Below are 18,488 nucleotides of genomic sequence, written 5' to 3'. Positions count from 1 at the left end.
TTTCATTACTCCGTATGCTACACTTCTTTTGGAATGAGTCCACTTCTGAGTACGAAGCTAAAGAAGACATGCTGATAATACTAGAAATGGAAACATCACAAAATTTTTAGATTGTCAAAAGCTTTCTGTGCGAATATATACAAATATTACAATTATTGCTATAATTTTATATTGTTACCATTACTATAGGACCTATATAGACCAAAATAATTTTCCATAATAGGTATGCCAGTAGGTGATACCTGTGATCAGTTTTGCCGAGTGTTAAAGAACTAATATAGGCATGTCATTTCCTTGCCTAGAATTTCTGATTATATAGGAATAATTTTATATATAGCTGCCATAAAAATACTAACAAGGGCTTTTATAACTTCATTCATTGCCTTAATCCCCTAAACTCTGTTTTCCTGTGTAGATCTTACATATTTCTATTGGGAATTTTCTTAACACTGAGATTGGGCAGAGAAAATGTAATCTGAGTAATAGGTGACATCTAATTGTTTTCCTCTTTCTTACAATTTAAAGTTATTCATTACCTTGACCAAATGTAGTTTGGCTTCCTTTTAGTATATGGATGTCTTTGAATATTTAAAAAACTTATTTTAATTGATAAAGAGCCAAATCTCTCTTCTTTAAAAAATATTTTAAAAGATATTTATTTATTTATTTATTTATTTATTTATTTATTTATTTATTTATTTATTTATATGAGAGGGAGAGAGAGAAGTGGGGGGGAGGGGCAAATGGAGAGGGAAGCAGACTCCCACTGAGCAGGGTGCCTGACTCAGGGCTTAATCCCAAAACTCTGAGATCATGACCTGAACTGAAGGCAGCCGCTTAACTCGTTAAGCCACCCAGGAACCCCCAAATCTCTTTTAAAACATAAATTTTATTGAAGCTCAGCATTCACACAAAGCTGCACAAGTCATAAGTCTATACCTTAATAAAGTTCACACAGTGAACTCATATTGGCACTCAGCTCACGAAATAGAATATTGCTAGAAACTTTCTAGTGCCCTTTGTTTTCCCACCCCAAGCATGATCATTGTTCTGATAACATCTATTAATTTGGCCTGCTTTTGAATTTTGCATAAATGTAATACATGTAGCATATATGGGTCATTTCACTTAAATGATGTTTGTGAGATCTATCTGTTTTTACATGGAGTTGTAGTTTATTTATCCCCATTGCTTGGGGGATGACTTTCTTGTGATATGACTATCACAATATTGTGTATTCTACATTAGGTAGACATTGTGTTGTTTCTAGTTTTGGCCCAAATACTGCTATTGTAAATTTTTAAAAAATATTTTATTTATTTACTCATGAGAGACCCAGAGAGAGAAAAAGAGAGAGAGAGAGGCAGACACAGGCAGAGGGAGAAGCAGGCTCCATGCAGGGAGCCCAATGTGGGACTCAGTCCTGGGTCTCCAGGATCAGACCCTGGGCTGAAGGGGGCGCAAAACTGCTGAGCCACCTGGACTTAGGCAGCGGTTCTTAACTTATATCTGAGTTTTTCAAGTTAAGCTAATATTCTGCTTGCCGTCTTTTTTGACCAGATTGGGCTTTATTCTTCTTAGGGATCTCAGTTCTACATGATTTTTGTATTTGGGATATTAAATCTTTTAAACTTTTTTGCCACACCCATTTACCAAACAATCATTACACTATACTTTAATTTAGGCACCATCCTTTGGGCATTTCTAGGAACTATGTCATTTGTAATCTAATGGTAATTCCTTATAATGAAAATAATTTCATAATTAATCACAAATTAATGTTATAACTTAAATACAGGCTCCCTTCTCATTGATATATATTAAGCCCACATAATTTGCCCTTTAAGTTTATAAGCCAGGTCAAAAGTTCTGGAGTTGAAACTTGGTAGGTGAGTCTTTCTGTTTATATCAAATGCTGCTGACACCTTTAACTAGAATTGTGAATATAAGTCCTTGTTAACTGGAGGAAGCACTGTTTCTTGAAAATGTAATAAGAGTACTTTTGTTGGGTCATGTAAGGAGACTGTATAATTGGCAAAAAGAGTCCAATGAAAACTCTGTTGTGTGTGCATTTATAAGGGAGCCCTCTTGTATACTTCTTTCACTGAAACAAAGAGACAGCCAAGATAATTTCCAGTTAAATTTACTATTTTCTAGTTAAATTTACTATTTTCAAAAAGGAGGCCTTGATAATCTAATCATTGCTTAGAGTTATTTGATAAATTGTGTCACTTTAGGTGGAAGAAGCCAAACAAGAATTGCAGGAGGTTGTTGAGTTCTTGAAAAATCCACAAAAATTTACTGTACTTGGAGGTAAACTTCCAAAAGGTAAGATATCTTCCCTTTACCGTGATTTGACATAAAAAAAATACTGTAATCCGTTGCTAATTTATTTTTAACAGATTTAAAGCTTAAAGTTTAGTTCTTAATTTCTTATTTTACAAGTAAGTCTTCATTCTGAACATACCATTGTATAACCTTTTTTGAGAGGAGTGGGGATTTTTTTTATTACAATTTCAGACTAAGTTGTGAGAATAGTGCAGAGAAAACTGTACTCTTAACCAAACTCAACAATTTTTCAGCAGTTTGTGCCATCTGCTCATCCATTTTCTTCACATAAATGTATTTTTAAACTATTTAAGAGTAGATTGTAGATATCATACTCCTTTAACCCCAAATACTTCCTTATGTATGTCCTAAAAATAAGAATATTCTATTACATAATTCCACTATAGTTACTAAAATCAGGAAATTTCGCATGGTTCTAAAACTATTAGGAAATTCAGTTATATTCAAATTTCAGCATTTCTCTTAATAATTAAGGTCCTCTCATCCACCATCCCCAACCCCAGGTTTAGGACTCAGTGCAGGTTTACACATTTAGATTTTTCTTTAATCTTTTAAAAACTTATTTATTTATTTGTTTATTTATTCATGAGAGAAACAGAGAAAGAGGCAGAGACATAGGCAGAGGAAGAAGCAGGCTCCTCACAGGGAGCCCAATGTGGGACTTGATCCCAAGACCCTGGATCATGCCCTGAGCCAAAGGCAGTCTCTCAGCCACTGAGCCACCCAAGTGCCCATATTTATTTATTTTAGAGAGAGAGAGAGGAAGCAGGAGGGGAGGAGCAGTGGGAGAGGAAACAAGAGAATTCTCAAGTAAACTCCCCATTGAGTGTAGAGTGGAACACGGGGCTCAATCCCAGGAGCCTGAGATTATGACTTGAATCAAAATCAAGAATTGGCTACTTGTACATAGTCTAGAAATCCAGAAGACCTAGTGTCTGTACTTCACTGTGAATTGAGCGACTGAGCCACCCAGGTGCCCCTAGATTTTTCTTTAACCTGAAAAAAATTCTCAGCCTTTATTTATTTATTTATTTATTTATTTATTTATTTATTTATTTATTTATTTATTTATTTATTTATTTAAGAGAACACACACACAGACACAAATGTGCTTGTTGGTAGGGGGACATAGGACAGAGGGAGAGAGAGAACTTAAAGTAGACTCCTCGCTGAATGTGGAGCTCCACTCAGGATTCAGTCTCAGGATCCTGAAATCATGGCCTGAGCCAAAGTCAGATGCTTAACTGATGAGCCACCCAGGCCCCTTTCTCAGCCTTTTAGTATAGGAATAGATGTAGATCTTTTATGACCTTAAAAATTGTGTAGTAGACTACACACTAATTTGTAGAATGTTCCTCAGTTTGATGTTTTCTCCAGTTAATATGATTTTTAATGATTGTTGTGATTTATAATAAATATAGTGATGACAGCAATAGATTTGTCTTCTGAACAAGGTGACTTTTAGAACACACCTAAGGTTAGAAGCTGGTTGTCAGGAAAATCAACCATGTGATTAGAGGGCTGGAACTTTTAGTCTCCCTGTTGGCTATCTGGGAGGGGAAAGTCACTGGAGGCTGAATCAGTCATGCTTATGTAATGAGTCGTGCTTATGTAAAAAAGCATGTTTTTATGCTTATAAAAACCCAGAAGGATAGGATTCAGTGCTTCCAGATTGGTGAATATGTGCAGATGTGGGAAGAGCGGCATATCTAGAGAGGGCACAGAAACTCAGCAATCCTTTTACCTTTCCTTACCATATGCGTCTCTTCCATTTGACCGACTCTTGGCTGAGTTGTATCCTTCTATAATAAACCAGCAATCTAGTAAGTAGAATGTTTCTCTGAGTTCTGTGAGCCATTTTAGCAAATCAAGTCCAAGGAAGCAGTCATTGGAACCTCCTCTCTATAGTCTGTCAGTCAGAAGCATAGGTAACAACCTCGTCTTGTAGTTGACATAGGGAAGGGTGGGGCTAGAGGCAGTCTTTTAGGACAAAGTGCTTAATTTATGGTGTTTGATACTATTTCCAGGTAGGTAATATCATAATTGAATTGAATTGTAGGACACCCAGCTGGTGTTGGAGAATTATTTGTTGGTATGAGGGAAAAACCATATGCTGGAATTGAGTACAAGATTATGACTTCATGAGGTCCTTGTACTATATGATTGTTCTATACTATAATCATTAATATTGAACTTTGAAATGGTTTCCAATGTTTTGCTGTTAAAATTAGCAGTGTGTTAAAATTAGCCTGGGTGGCTCAATTGGTTAAGCATCTGCCTTCAGCTCAGATCATGACCCCAGGATCCTGGGACTGAACCCTGCATTGGGTTTCCTGCCCAGTGGGGAGTCTGTTGCTCCCTCCACCTCTGCTCCTACAGCTGTGCCTACTTGTGCTTTCTCTCTTTCTCTCAAATAAATAAATAAACAAAATATTTAGAAAAAAATAGCAATGTGGAGGCTGGGCAAAATGTATGAAAGGGAGAGGGAGAGACAGGCTTCTATTTGTAGAATGAATAAGTCAGAGGAATAAAAGGCCTAGGAAATATAGTCCATGATATTGTAATAGTGTTGTATAGTGACAGATGGTAGCTACATATGTGATAAGCACAGCATAATGTATAAAGTAAACTTGTTAAATTACTGTGTTGTATACCTGAAATTAATGTAACTGTGTGTCAAGTATACTCAAACATTTTTTAATTCAAAAAACAAAAATCTATGATGATCATCTTAATATCTCAAGGCTTTGCCCACATGCTTAATTATCTCATTAGAATAAATTCTGGATTTACTCATTTATTTATGCATTATTCTAGATTCCAATTCTAGAAATGGAATTGGTGAATTAAACGGAACAGTAAGGGCAGCCCCGGTGGCGCAGCTTTTTAGCGCCGCCTGCAGCCCAGGGTGTGATCCTGGAGACCCTGGATCGAGTCCCACGTAGGGCTCCCTGCATGGAGCCTGCTTCTCCCTCTGCCTGTGTCTCTGCCTCTCTCCCTCTCTCTCTCTCTCTCTCTGTCTCTCTGTCTCTGAATAAATAAATAAAATCTTTAAAATAAATAAATAAATAAATAAATAAATAAATAAATAAATAAATAAATAAATAAATGGAACAGTCATTTTTTTAATATATTTTTTAAAATTTTTATTTATTTATGATAGTCACAGAGAGAGAGAGAGAGGCAGAGACATAGGCAGGGGGAGAAGCAGGCTCCATGCACTGGGAGTCCGACGTGGGACTCGATCCCGGGTCTCCAGGATCGCGCCCTGGGCCAAAGGCAGGCGCCAAACCGCTGCGCCACCCCGGGATCCCGGGAACAGTCATATTTAAGATTTGTTTTTATACTGCTCACTTGAATCTTCTAATTCAAGATTTATTTTTTTTAATTTTTTTTTATTGGAGTTCAATTTGTCAACATATAGCAGAACACCCAGTGCTCATCCCGCCATAGGATTCATTTATTAAAGCCAATACTATGACATCGTAAAGGACATGTTTAAAATCATAAAATAGGTACACTTTTCTTACTAATCACAAGGAATATTTATAAAATTGTGGGAAAATTCTCAGGTACCAAAATATATTTTACAGAAATTGATGTGATGATTTAAATGAGTTAGGAATTATCATAATGTGGCAATACAAGGGGACAGTCTTAGGGGTATTTTTCAGCAGATTTGCTTTAGGAAGAGTTTTTATGTTTAAAATATAGCATTAATGCTTTTCTTTTCCTTTTAAAAAAATGATTTTATTTATTTGAGAGAAAGAGCACACAAACAGTGGTGAATGAGGGGCAGAGGGAGAGGGAGAGGGAGAAGCAGACTCCTTGCTGAATAGGGAACCTGACTTGGGACTCTATCCCAGGACTCTGGGATCATGACCCGAGCTGAAGGCAGATGCTTAACTGAGCCACCTAGGCACCCAGTTTTTTTTTTTTTTTTGCCTTTTTAAATGTAGTCTGAAAAATGAAAAGTTGTGGAAACCAGAGAATTCAGTCATTCTAACTTCCAAAAAACTTAACTGCTGTTATGAAAATTTTCAAACATAACAGAAAAATTACAAAACTGTAGACACTAACTACTTTATATCTAAATGCTTTGTTATGTATCACCTAGGACTAAGGATATTTTCCTAAAGAAGGAGGATAATTTATCCTGCCAAATAAAAATTAAATGTTATTTCCTTAATATCTTGTATTCTAGTATTTTTTTCAACTTTTCATCAGCTATCCCTGGAATTTAATTTCTTTTTTTTTTTTTAAAGGTTTATTTATTTATTTATTTATGATAGACATAGAGAGAGGCAGACACAGGAGGAGGGAGAAGCAGGCTCCATGCCGGGAGCCTGACGTGGGACTCGATCCTGGGATTCCAGGATCGTGCACCGGGCCAAAGGCAGGCGCTAAACTACTGAGCCACCCAGGGATCCCTCTTTTTTTTTTTTAAGATTTTATTTATTTATTCATGAGAGACACAGACAGAGAGAGGCACAGAGATAGGCAGAGGGAGAAGCAGGCTCCATGCAGGGAGCTCAATGTGGGACTCCATCGCGGGTCTCCAGGACCACGCCCCGGGCCGAAGGTGGCGCTAAACCACTGAGCCACCTGGGCTGCCCTGGTATTTAATTTCTTAAATATGTTTTTCATGGAAGAGTATCAGGTCAAGGGTTCATGCATCACATTTGGTTGTTTAATCTCTTAATTTGTGTTTATGTGAATTTTATCTTATTTAGTGATAAAGAGTTTGTCATTCCATTCTCAGGATTCTGAATTGTCTATGATGAGATATAAACAGTATTTAAAATGATAGAGGGAAATTATTTTTGAAGATCTGAAGTGAATTATTCTAGAGACATTTGTTTTCCTTTGTTTCAAAGTATTGGTTTTGTGCCTTCAACCTAAAAACTATATATTAATAACTGTTTTATAGATTCACATTAGGGTTTATTTTAATTTGTTGTATTTTATTTATTTTATTTTTTAAAAGATTTTATTTATTTGAGAGCACATGAGAGAGTGAGCATGAACAGAGGAAGGGTAGAAGCAGAGGGAGAATCAGATTCCCTGCTAAGCAGGGAATGCGAGACTCGATCCCAGGAGCCTGAGATCATGACCTGAGCTGAAGGCAGACACTTAATGACAAGCCACCCAGGAGATCTATTTTTATTTTTTTAATTTGAATCATTCTATTTTTTTTTTTTTTTTTTTTTTTAGGAATTCTTTTAGTTGGACCACCAGGAACAGGAAAGACACTTCTTGCTCGTGCTGTGGCTGGAGAAGCTGATGTTCCTTTTTATTATGCTTCTGGATCAGAATTTGATGAAATGTTTGTGGGTGTGGGAGCCAGTCGTATCAGAAATCTATTTAGTATGTTTTAATGTAGCTTTAATACAATAAAAAAAATTTGTTAATTTTAGGGGGAGAGCTTCTTACCCTTTCTTTGCTATTTGATTATGATTGATAGCTGACCTAGCTAATGTGTGAGCTAAAACAGAACTGTACTTTTTTCTCAAATAGAAGAGCTAGGAGAAGCATTAGATGAGGTTGGGCCTGTTGAAAAGCTGAGTTTTTTGTTGTTGCCCTTTTTATCTTATTCATCAATTCAATATATGAAATTAAAGAATAATTAGCCTCACACCCGATTGTATATGGTTTGTACAGTTGGAAGAATGAATACTAATTTGTTTTTATTATATATCATTCTGTGTAATATAGTTTTGTCTTTGAGATTATTGTTCTTAAATCAGTTATTTATTCATTCATTCATTTATTCATTTAATTTATTTAAATGTATTCATGAAAGAGAGAGAGAGAGAGAGATAGAGAGACACCAGGCAGAGGGAGAAGCAGGCTCCATGCAGGGAGCCTGACATGGGACTCAATCCCAAGTCTCCAGGGTCACGCCCTGGGCTGAAGGCAGTACTAAACCACTGAGCCACCTGGGCTGCACTTAAATCACTTTTTAAAGAAAGAGATCTCCTTTTGTGGATTTCTCCTTAATGAATGTCTTGTTGGCTTTTGACAATCTAACAGGTTTTTAATATATATATGATTTTGTTCAGAAAGTATTGATTTCATTAAATTCCTTTGAATCTTTTCTCTTTTCCTAGGGGAAGCAAAAGCAAATGCTCCCTGTGTTATATTCATTGATGAATTAGATTCTGTTGGTGGAAAGCGAATTGAGTCTCCAATGCATCCATATTCAAGACAGACTATAAATCAACTCCTTGCTGAAATGGATGGGTAATTGAATCTCCCTCTGTCTTTTGGAATATGGTGTTGTATTTGTTAACCATTCAAGATATAGCGGGGCATCTAATTGGCTCAGTCAGTGGAGCATGCAGCTTTTGATCTTGGGGTTGTAAGTTTGAGCCCCATGTTGGGTATAGAGGTTACTCAAAAATAATACCTTAAAAATAGGAAAAAATATAGGCAATAGAGAGTAGTCCCTGTGCAAGAAGTCAAGACAAGCTGCATTTTCTGTATTGTATTGTTTCCATTACTAATGGAGTGATTGATGTATCAACTCTTAATTGGTGATCTCTGCACCTTTTTTCATTATGAAAGGAAAGTGATGTTTCCAGTTGAGAATAGTAGTGTATTTGGTGATGTAAAGGGATCATATGATGGTCCTGACACAATTTGTGACTAGCTTTTAGTGTTGTGGTAGATTTAAAGTTGTTTTTTTTGTTTTGTTTTTTTTTTTTAAGATTTTATATATTTATTCATGAGAGACACAGAGGGAGAGAGGCAGAGACACAGGCCAAGGGAGAAGCAGGTTCCCTGCAAGGAGCCCAATGTGGGACTCGATCCCAGATCCCAGGATCACACCCTGGGCCAAAAGGCAGATGCTCAACTGCTGAGCCACCCAGGCGTCCGAGATTTAAAAAGTTTTCATCATATAAAAAGCAAGAGGTGGGGTTGCTTTGAAAGAAGGAAAAATATTTTAAAACCATATAAGTAATTTTGAAACAAAGTCTAGGAGTAAAAATTTCAATTGGTAAACTTGAGAAGAATTCTTCACAAATTAGTCAGGTACCCAAGCCTTTTCTGTTAGGTCATCTCTTGCTAAGCAGAATAAATATTGTGAAGGCATGTAATCATAGGACTTTTTGATTTATTAATAAGAGTTTTATTTTAGTATGCTGGCCTAGTAACATTTGTCCCTTTTAAGAAATAAGATGTTAGTGGATAAAAAAGATCAACCTCCGTTTCTTTGCCGTTACTAAGTTTAATGATAGACCATTTTATGTAGAGCATTTCTATATGTGTACTGTTTTAATTATCAGTGAAAAGTTACTTTTTTTCTTTTTTAAATAGTTTTAAACCCAATGAAGGAGTTATCATAATAGGAGCCACAAACTTCCCAGAGGCATTAGATAAGTACGTATTAAAAGACTTTTTTTTATAAGTATTGATACATACTAAAACATGGATGAACTTTAAAAGGAGGAAGCTCAAAAAAAAAAAATAAAATAAAAATAAAAATAAAAAAAAAAAGGAGGAAGCTCATCACAAAATACCACATATGATTCTGTTTATATGAAATGTCCAGAATAAGCAAATCTGTAGCGACAGAAAGTAGATTCTGGTTGCCACAGATGGGAAGAATGGGGAGTGACTGTTGGTAGCTGTGGGGTTTCTTTTGGTGTGGAGGCATAAAAATATTCTTGACTTAGATTGTTGATAATTGCACAACTCTGAATACATTAAAAACCACTGGATTACCTCCTTTAAATTCTGGAATATGTGAATTAAATTTCAGTAAAGTTGTTAATTTCTGAGAACTTTGTATCATAAAATTTTGGGGGTGGTAGGATTTTAAAAATAAAACTTACTATAATTTTAAATTTTTGTTGATTTTGTCATAGAATTAACTCATTTTAATTTGATGTAATAGTTTGTTTTTGCCTAAGTCTCTAGTTTAATATTCTGTACTTAATAGTAGTTATGATAGGAAGCTTTCATAGTGTAGATCTCCTGATAGACTGCTCTAGAATTATTGTTCCTTGAATGACCAGATTGCATGTTTTTGTTTATAAGGGTTGTGTACTATCTGTATCAGCCTTTGATCTGTCATCTGGTTATTGAAACTGTTACTTGAGCCATGTTTTACAGGAAGCTATCTGAATATTGGTTTAGTTCAAAACTCCAATTTAGGGTGAAAAAGATGATGGAGATTAAGGAATGCACCTGTTGTGATGAGCACTGGGTGATGTGTGGAAGTGTTGAGCACTGTATTGTACACCTGAAACCAATATAACACTGTATATTAACTGTACTGGAATTAGAATAAAAAACAAAACTCCAGTCTAACCTCTGGTTGCTAATATCTTTCCATCCGTATTCAGAGTTAGTCCTTTGAACTAACTAGTCCAGCATATTCAGGTTATTAATTTATAGTTTCTTTTTATATTTTCCCTTTAGTGCCTTAATACGTCCTGGACGTTTTGACATGCAAGTTACAGTTCCAAGACCAGATGTAAAAGGACGAACAGAAATTTTGAAATGGTATCTCAATAAAATAAAGTTTGATCAGTGTAAGTCTAATTCCATTAACACAAACTTTATTATTTCTATAGAATGGTAATATTTCATTCCACCATTTGTGGTCCTTACCTTAAAAATGTCTCAAAAGACCGGTTTGTTATATGTCCTTTTTAAAATGTTTATTTCATAATTCTTGTATATCTAGGAAATTGTCATTTGAATCCTGATTGTAAAGAATGTTTTCTTGTTAATACCCAGATAAATAATATTTGAAGATAAATATATAAATATTTTTAAGATGAATGTAAAATATGAAATAGTAGAAAAAGTGTATATAATCACTTTGGGTTGAAAAGAGGCAAACTGTAAAACGAAATACCTGAAAATATTATGGGCCCACTTACTTAACAAATGTAGCTATTAAGCTGCAGTATTTTCACAGATAGATGAATCAATTTGTAAGAACCAAATATGTTCCCTATAATAAGGGGAACTCTTACAAATGTACATATAATACTAAATACTTAGGTATAAAATATTTCAGGATGAAATTCGGAAAATGTCTGTGAGTTCACATTTTTAGTTTGTGCTTAGGTGAGTAACAGTTTAGGTCGTAATTTGAAGGTTTACAAATCATGTCAGGCAACTCTGCATTTCTTTGTTTTTCGTAAAGTTATTTAAATTTAAAAACTTTTGTAATTTGTCCCAATGGTAATTTTAATAGCATTTTGGCTTTTTTCCTTTAGAAAAAGTAAGTTTATTTTGTAGTTTTAGCAAAAAATAAATATTTTAAGTTCTAGTTCAGGATTGCTGTTTTCTTTTGGAATGTGAATTATTTATGAAGAGCTATTTTGGAATTTTAATATTGCGATTGTCTACACAGCTGTTGATCCAGAAATTATAGCTCGAGGTACTGTTGGCTTTTCTGGAGCAGAGCTGGAGAATCTTGTGAATCAGGCTGCATTAAAGGCAGCTGTTGATGGAAAAGAAATGGTTACCATGAAGGAACTAGAATTTTCCAAAGATAAAATTCTAATGGGTAGGTTTTCTCTCTCCCCCACCCCTTTTTTTTTTCTGTCTTACCCTGTTCATTATAGTAGAGAATAAGTTCTTTTTAAATAAAAGGTTATAAAAAAGAAAGGTACAGGAGCAAGAAAATATATATACTCAAAAATAGCCATCATTTGGGTCTCATAGATAACAAATACAGTTTCTATGATTATACTTTTTGCGGGCAGGGGGTACTCATGTGTTTTGTCTTATTTATTTTTTTAAAAGATTTGTATTTATTTATTCATAGACATACACAGAGAGAGAGAGAGAGAGAGGCAGAGACACAGGCAGAGGGAGAAGCAGGCTCCACGCAGGGAGCCCGACGTGGGATTGATCCCGGGTCTCCAGGATTACACCTTGGGCTGAAGGCTGTCACTAAACCGCCATGCCACCAGGGCTGCTCTCATATTTATTTTCTGAAATTAGAATTAATTAAGGGATGCCTGGGTGGCTCAGCAGTTGAGTGTCTGCCTTTACCTCAAAGCATGGTCCTGGGTTCGGGTATTGAGTTCCGCATCGGGCTCTCTGTGAGGAGCCTGCTTCTCCCTCTGTGTGTGTCTCTGCCTCTCTTTCTGGGACTCTCATGAATAAATAAATAAAATCTTAAAAAGAAAACCAAAAAAACTTGTTGATAGGATTAAGATGACATTTCTTCCTATTTTGGTTATCAGTTGGCAGATTGTTGTGGTTTAAAATATTTATTAATGTCACTCTAAGAACTACATAAGGGCAAGTGGTTTTCATTCATCTAAATAGACCTTCCTAACAGAATAATTTTATTCAATTAAATTTTTATCCTTAGGCCCTGAACGTAGAAGTGTGGAAATTGATAACAAAAACAAAACCATCACAGCCTACCATGAATCTGGTCATGCTATTATTGCATATTACACTAAAGATGCAATGCCTATCAACAAAGCTACAATCATGCCACGAGGGCCAACACTTGGACATGTAAGTATCTGGTAGTTTTTTTTCTTTTCTTTCAAATAGCACTCTCCAAAGCTTATGTAAGAAATTGTGGATGAAAATAATTAAAAAGAAAATTCAACTAATTCCTAAATATGCTGCTAACTTTCTTCTTTAGTATTCTGAACCATCATGAAATCAGAGATATTCATGAAACTTACCTGCTAATATAAAGGATACTAATAGTTCAGATGTTATATATTTACATTATGAAATTTATTTATTTATTTTTAAATTATTTATTTATTTATTTATTTATTCATGAAAGAGAGAGAGGCAGAGACACAGGCAGAGGGAGAAGCAGGCTCCATGCAGGGAGCCTGACGTGGGACTCGATCCAGGGTCTTCAGGATCACGCCCTGGGCTGAAGGCAGGTGCTAGACCGCTGAGCCATCCAGGCTGCCCTACATTGTGAAATTTAAATCTGGAATGACAGCAAACTTTCATTCTTCTTCTTTTTTTTTTTTTTTAAGATTTTATTTACTTATTTAAGAGATAGCACATACGAGCAGGGGGAGGGACAGAGGGAGAGAGACAAGCAGACTTCCCGCTGAGCAGGGAGCACAATGCGGGGCTTGATCCCAGGCCCCAGGATCATGTCCTGAGCCAAAGGGAGACAGATGCCCAACCAACCAAGCCACCTGGGTGTCCCCAAAGTATTATTCATAAATACGTAATTGTTCTTTTCCTTCCACAAAGAAACTCAGTGTTTCCATAGTTATTCTAAGATTTTTCTCACTGAGTACAAGTTTCATTCTCTTATCTTTCTAATTATAAACATATTAAGCATTTTTGTGCACCTGGATGTAAGTCCATCCTATTGAAGCATTATATACCTATTACATATAAAATATATAAACTTTGGCTTAATAAAGAATTTTTCTTATTTTGTATATTGTCAGTTTTGTCATCAGTCACCTGAGATCCTCTCTACTAAAAATGTCTTTGAGCTGTCAGCATCCTGATATTATATAGTGAGAGCCAAATGATAATTCTGATTATTAATATAAGTATTTCAAACTGTGTCTGAAGTTTTTCTTTATTTTCAATTGTCTAGGTGTCCCTGTTGCCGGAGAATGACAGATGGAATGAAACTAGAGCTCAGCTGCTTGCACAGATGGATGTTAGTATGGGAGGAAGAGTGGCTGAGGAGCTTATATTTGGAACTGACCATATCACAACAGGTTGGCTGTAAAGAATGGCTTTAGTTCACATTATGCTTACTGATTTAAAGATATTTTTAAAAATTGAGTTCTTATGTATATATTTAAATTTTAGGTGCTTCCAGTGATTTTGATAATGCAACTAAAATAGCAAAGCGGATGGTTACCAAATTTGGAATGAGTGAAAAGGTAATAGCTAATTTTAGCCCTTCCTCATGTATCAGATGATGATTTGTCAAGTGTTTCTTTTTGAGAGGGTTCTCATGGTAAATTGGTAACATTTACTTTTCTCCTGTCTCATTCCAAGTAGATTTATCACTGCTTATTCTAAACTAAACGTTATTTTCTGAGTAATACAGATAGTATTCTCTTTCCATTCTAGCTGCTTGGACAGTAATAGTATTTCATGAGTTAAACAAAGGATAAGATACTTCAATCCCTATGACCTAAAACACCCACTTGCTGAACTTGCTTACTTTGGCCTTTTCACATATTTCACTTTTCTACATTATCATTGTGGCTTCATGAAGCACTACTATATACTACATTGTGGATTTCTGGGTTTGGAATAGCTGCAAAGGTTTTCTAAGAAGGTACTCAGAACCATGCTTATGATTTTAAATTTCCTCTCTTTGCTCATACTTTTAATTTGAGTCTTCTACTTTCAGAAGAATGATGACATTTCTTTGTGCTCAAGGGCATTTTTATATTGAATTTCTTCCTTGCCCCCATGATGTTTTCTTTAAGTATAGGATAGTATTATTAGTGATTTAGGGTTTTTCTGTTCAATTTCTTTCTTTTTGTTTGTTTTAGCTTGGAGTTATGACGTACAGTGATACAGGGAAACTGAGTCCAGAAACTCAATCTGCTATTGAGCAAGAAATTAGAATCCTTCTAAGGGTAATGATTATATTTTTCTGTGCTTATTTATCTAGTCCTAATGTGCCTAAGTAGTAGGTGCTTACCAGAAGATAATGGTTATCCTCTGTTTAGAAATGTCACTATATACAATAAAGAGAAAAAGGGCACCATTGAAATGATTTAAATATGTTGTTTGGGAGTCTCTGATTATAGACTGAGTCTTTACTTTATTCTGGCCATAGGCTAAGAACAGTTTATATCAGTAATTATAAATATTCTACTTTAGCTGTTAAAACTATACAGTTGTTAGAATAGGAGATCATGATTATTTGAGTCTTTATTGGTTTTTTACTCCGATATATATTTTATTCAACAAGTAGTATTTGCTTTTTGCCTACCTGTGTGCATGTGCTAAGAATGAAGCACAAAGATCTTGAAAATGAAAGTCTTTTGATTGTAGTATCCAATACAGAATATGTGAGTTGTTAGGTACTGTGGAATATCTTCATTGTACCACAGATGTCTGGATTAGGGCATTGAGAGTGGAAATTGAGAAAAATGCATTCAAGAGATACTGATCTAGTGGAATCAAAATACCTTCATGATGTTTGGGTGAGAAAGCAGCTAAATTAAACACAAAGCTGTTTTCTAGATTTCTGCCTCATAGTTCTGTGTGCTATTTACTGGCAAAACACTGATGACGGCCTAAGGTGGGGAAGTATGTAGATTATGAGCTGAGTTTTATACATAATGAACTTGAGGTGTCTTAGTGAAGATTTCAAGTCGGAAAAGATAACATAGGTCTGGTGCTTAGTGCAGAGGTTGGATATGTGTTGCATTTGGATGTGCACGAAGGCAGATCTTGGAATGGAAAAGATTGAGCTAAATGCCGGAAGTCTAATGAATGTGAACTGTAATTCGGGTAGTAGATGGCAGTGGAAGAAAAAAAAAAAAGATGGCAGTGGAAGGAGGTTGAATAGGGCTACAGTCAAATGGTATAAACTTCAAAGGATTTGTGCTTTCTAGAAGAGGATGGGATAGTAATGGTCTGCTAGTGATGAGGGGAACAAAGAGGTCATTTCTTTACTCTGAAATGGGTGGGATAAGAGTGCATTGGTAGGTGCCACTGGAGTCTCCCCAGGAGGGCCAGTTATTGATTAACTCAAGGAGATAAAGAAATGCTTTAAAGTCATTATGTGGAAAGTGTATGTAATGGAAAGGTTTAGAAGGTGTTTCAGAACAGGAATTCTTTCTGCCTTACCAGAATCTTCATTCTCTTTCCTTTACTATTTGTTATTTTGAGTAAATTATCTATGCTCTAGTATTCTTAGAGCATTGGAAATATTCTTTATTCTAATAATTTTCTGAAGACTGGGAAGGCAGTAGGTATTCTTTCCACTAGATGGCACACTTACATTGTTATTAAGGGAAATGATGACTAGTACATTTTTCGTTCAAATATATATATAAGACTTAAAAGTATAAAAAACCTAATAGTAGTCTTACATGTTACAATGTAAGGGTTTCATTCCGTTGGGTTTTTAAAGTTATTACTAATTCATCCTTGGTTATTAGTCTCAATATTACATGATATATTTGCAATACTTTATATGTTGTCTTTAATTTTATTATTTCATTTAAACATAATGTTTTTTTTTTAAGAATGTCTAATGATGTTTATTTTTAATAAGTGTGTTATGTTTATATGACCTATGCTACTTGGTTTTGTTAAACTGATTTTATAGTGGGGCTCCTGGGTGTCGGTTAAGCTTCTGCCTTTAGCTCAGGTCATGATCCTGGGATCCTGGGATTGAGCCCCAAGTCAGGCTCCCTGCTCAGTGGAGAGCCTGCTTCTCGCTCTCTTTTTGCCTCTCCCCGGCTTGTGCTCTCTGTGTCACTCTATCTTTCAAATAAATAAAATCTTAAAAACAAAAACAAAAAACTCGTTTTTGAGTTTTTTTGGCAACTGGTATAGTTGTCACAGACTGAAATACCAAATAAGAGAATAGAAAAGATCTTTTCTGGCTGTTTAGATTGAATAAATTGGTGAAATCTCACAAAGCAAAAGAAGCAAACCTCCCTTAACTTTTTAATGGGAGAAAGATTTATTTGTTCATAGATTTTACCTAAAAAACAGATACATTATATACTTATATATATTTAAGTAGCTCCCTAAGTAGTCTTTATTTATCCATGTGATAAATTTTGAGGTTAAAAATAGAACATTTGCAAATCTCATCTTTGAGAACCAAGCTTCCTTTTCTATCTACCTGTCCATCTATGCTGGACATGGAGCCCAGTGCTTTTATCTTTTATAAATAGAAATGAATAGATTTCACATTTTTTTAAGGCATATCTTTTTTTTTTTTTTTTTTTTCCTATTTACGGTTTTTGCTTCTCCTAAGTTTTCTGCTTCTAAGATACCTGCTTTTCCATTTCAGGACTCATATGAACGAGCAAAACATATCTTGAAGACTCATGCAAAAGAGCATAAGAATCTAGCAGAAGCTTTACTAACCTATGAGACTTTGGATGCCAAAGAGATTCAAATTGTTCTTGAGGGAAAGAAATTGGAAGTGAGATGATAATTCTTAAAATGGATGCATTGCTGGTTTTACTGCAAGAATATATAAGTAGCATTTCAGTAGTCTCCTTTTGCAATGCTTTTCTCTCATTCTTGACTTGATATCACTCAAGGGTGTGAAACACTTTGTCTCTTTTGTCATGTTTAGTCTAGTTTTGGTTAGTCTCATGATGACACCTATTGCAAGTTATCAACTCATAGCAAATATGTTAAAGAAAATAAAGAACTGTTAGGATTGAAAATAGCTTGTTAGAGAAATGTCAGTCAGTTATTCAGTTGAAAATAAGTAATGATTTCATGGTTGGTTCCTCTACTAGATGTGAATAAAAATTGTGCCTTTAGCACTTGGAAAGTATTTTTACCTGGCAAAGTAAAATTGTTGAAGGAGTGTCTTTGTTTTTAGATAGTACCATTTGTTGGTGAACCATACTTCTATTCATGTCAGTGGAAACTTCATTAAGATGCACTTAATTATGTTCCAGGTTGTCCATAATATAAAATAGTTCTGCTTTTGTTTTTGTCTATCTAAAAATAGAGAACTGTAAATGTAAAGATATAATCATAATTTAAATGATTATAACCTTTTAGAGATGCAGCTTGCATTTTCATTGTCTTTTTTTAACATCATCATCATTCTTACTAATGAAATTTATTTCAGAGCAGCAAGTATTTCATTAAATAAACAGTGAGTCACTTCAAAATCTGAATTATTATATAATTATGCTTGGTATTGAAAAAAAATTAACCCCAAATCCCAGTCCCTTCAAAGTGAACTTTGAATTACCGTGTTAGAAATGGAAAGTTGTGTTTGCTTTTCATTCAGATTTTGTGAATATGAACATATTACAGGATTTACAGATGACTTTATTAACTGAATAAAAAAATTTTTAGAGCTCATTGTATTGGTTTTACAACCAAATTATATTCTTGAAGTTATTTTATTAAAGTTACCTACAGTTTTCTAATAACTCTTAAGCTGTATATGGTCTTCATTGAAGAAGTTGATGGAGTTTGCTATA

The 18,488-nt window shown here is 34.9% G+C and overlaps 1 protein-coding gene across 2 annotated transcripts in view; it reads left to right on the top strand.

The window, feature by feature from the left end:
- Nucleotides 1–18,437, top strand: part of YME1L1 (YME1 like 1 ATPase) — a 43,797-nt gene extending 25,360 nt beyond the window's left edge. Inside the window, exons 9-19 of one of the 2 annotated variants that reach the window (XM_038529733.1) lie at nt 2,238–2,328; nt 7,564–7,716; nt 8,460–8,592; nt 9,670–9,732; nt 10,777–10,889; nt 11,723–11,878; nt 12,695–12,846; nt 13,919–14,045; nt 14,140–14,213; nt 14,838–14,924; nt 17,327–18,437. In XM_038529733.1, the coding sequence (XP_038385661.1) occupies nt 2,238–2,328; nt 7,564–7,716; nt 8,460–8,592; nt 9,670–9,732; nt 10,777–10,889; nt 11,723–11,878; nt 12,695–12,846; nt 13,919–14,045; nt 14,140–14,213; nt 14,838–14,924; nt 17,327–17,470 (1,293 nt within the window). In that variant the 3' untranslated portion in view covers nt 17,471–18,437. The remainder of the gene's footprint in view (nt 1–2,237; nt 2,329–7,563; nt 7,717–8,459; nt 8,593–9,669; nt 9,733–10,776; nt 10,890–11,722; nt 11,879–12,694; nt 12,847–13,918; nt 14,046–14,139; nt 14,214–14,837; nt 14,925–17,326) is intronic. The other variant, XM_038529734.1, reaches the window with a different exon arrangement.
- The last annotated feature ends 51 nt before the right edge of the window (nt 18,438–18,488 follow it).

This window comes from Canis lupus, chromosome 2 (assembly GCF_011100685.1).
Source record: "Canis lupus familiaris isolate Mischka breed German Shepherd chromosome 2, alternate assembly UU_Cfam_GSD_1.0, whole genome shotgun sequence".
NCBI lineage: Eukaryota > Metazoa > Chordata > Mammalia > Carnivora > Canidae > Canis > Canis lupus.
This window is presented reverse-complemented; position numbering and strand designations above follow the sequence as displayed.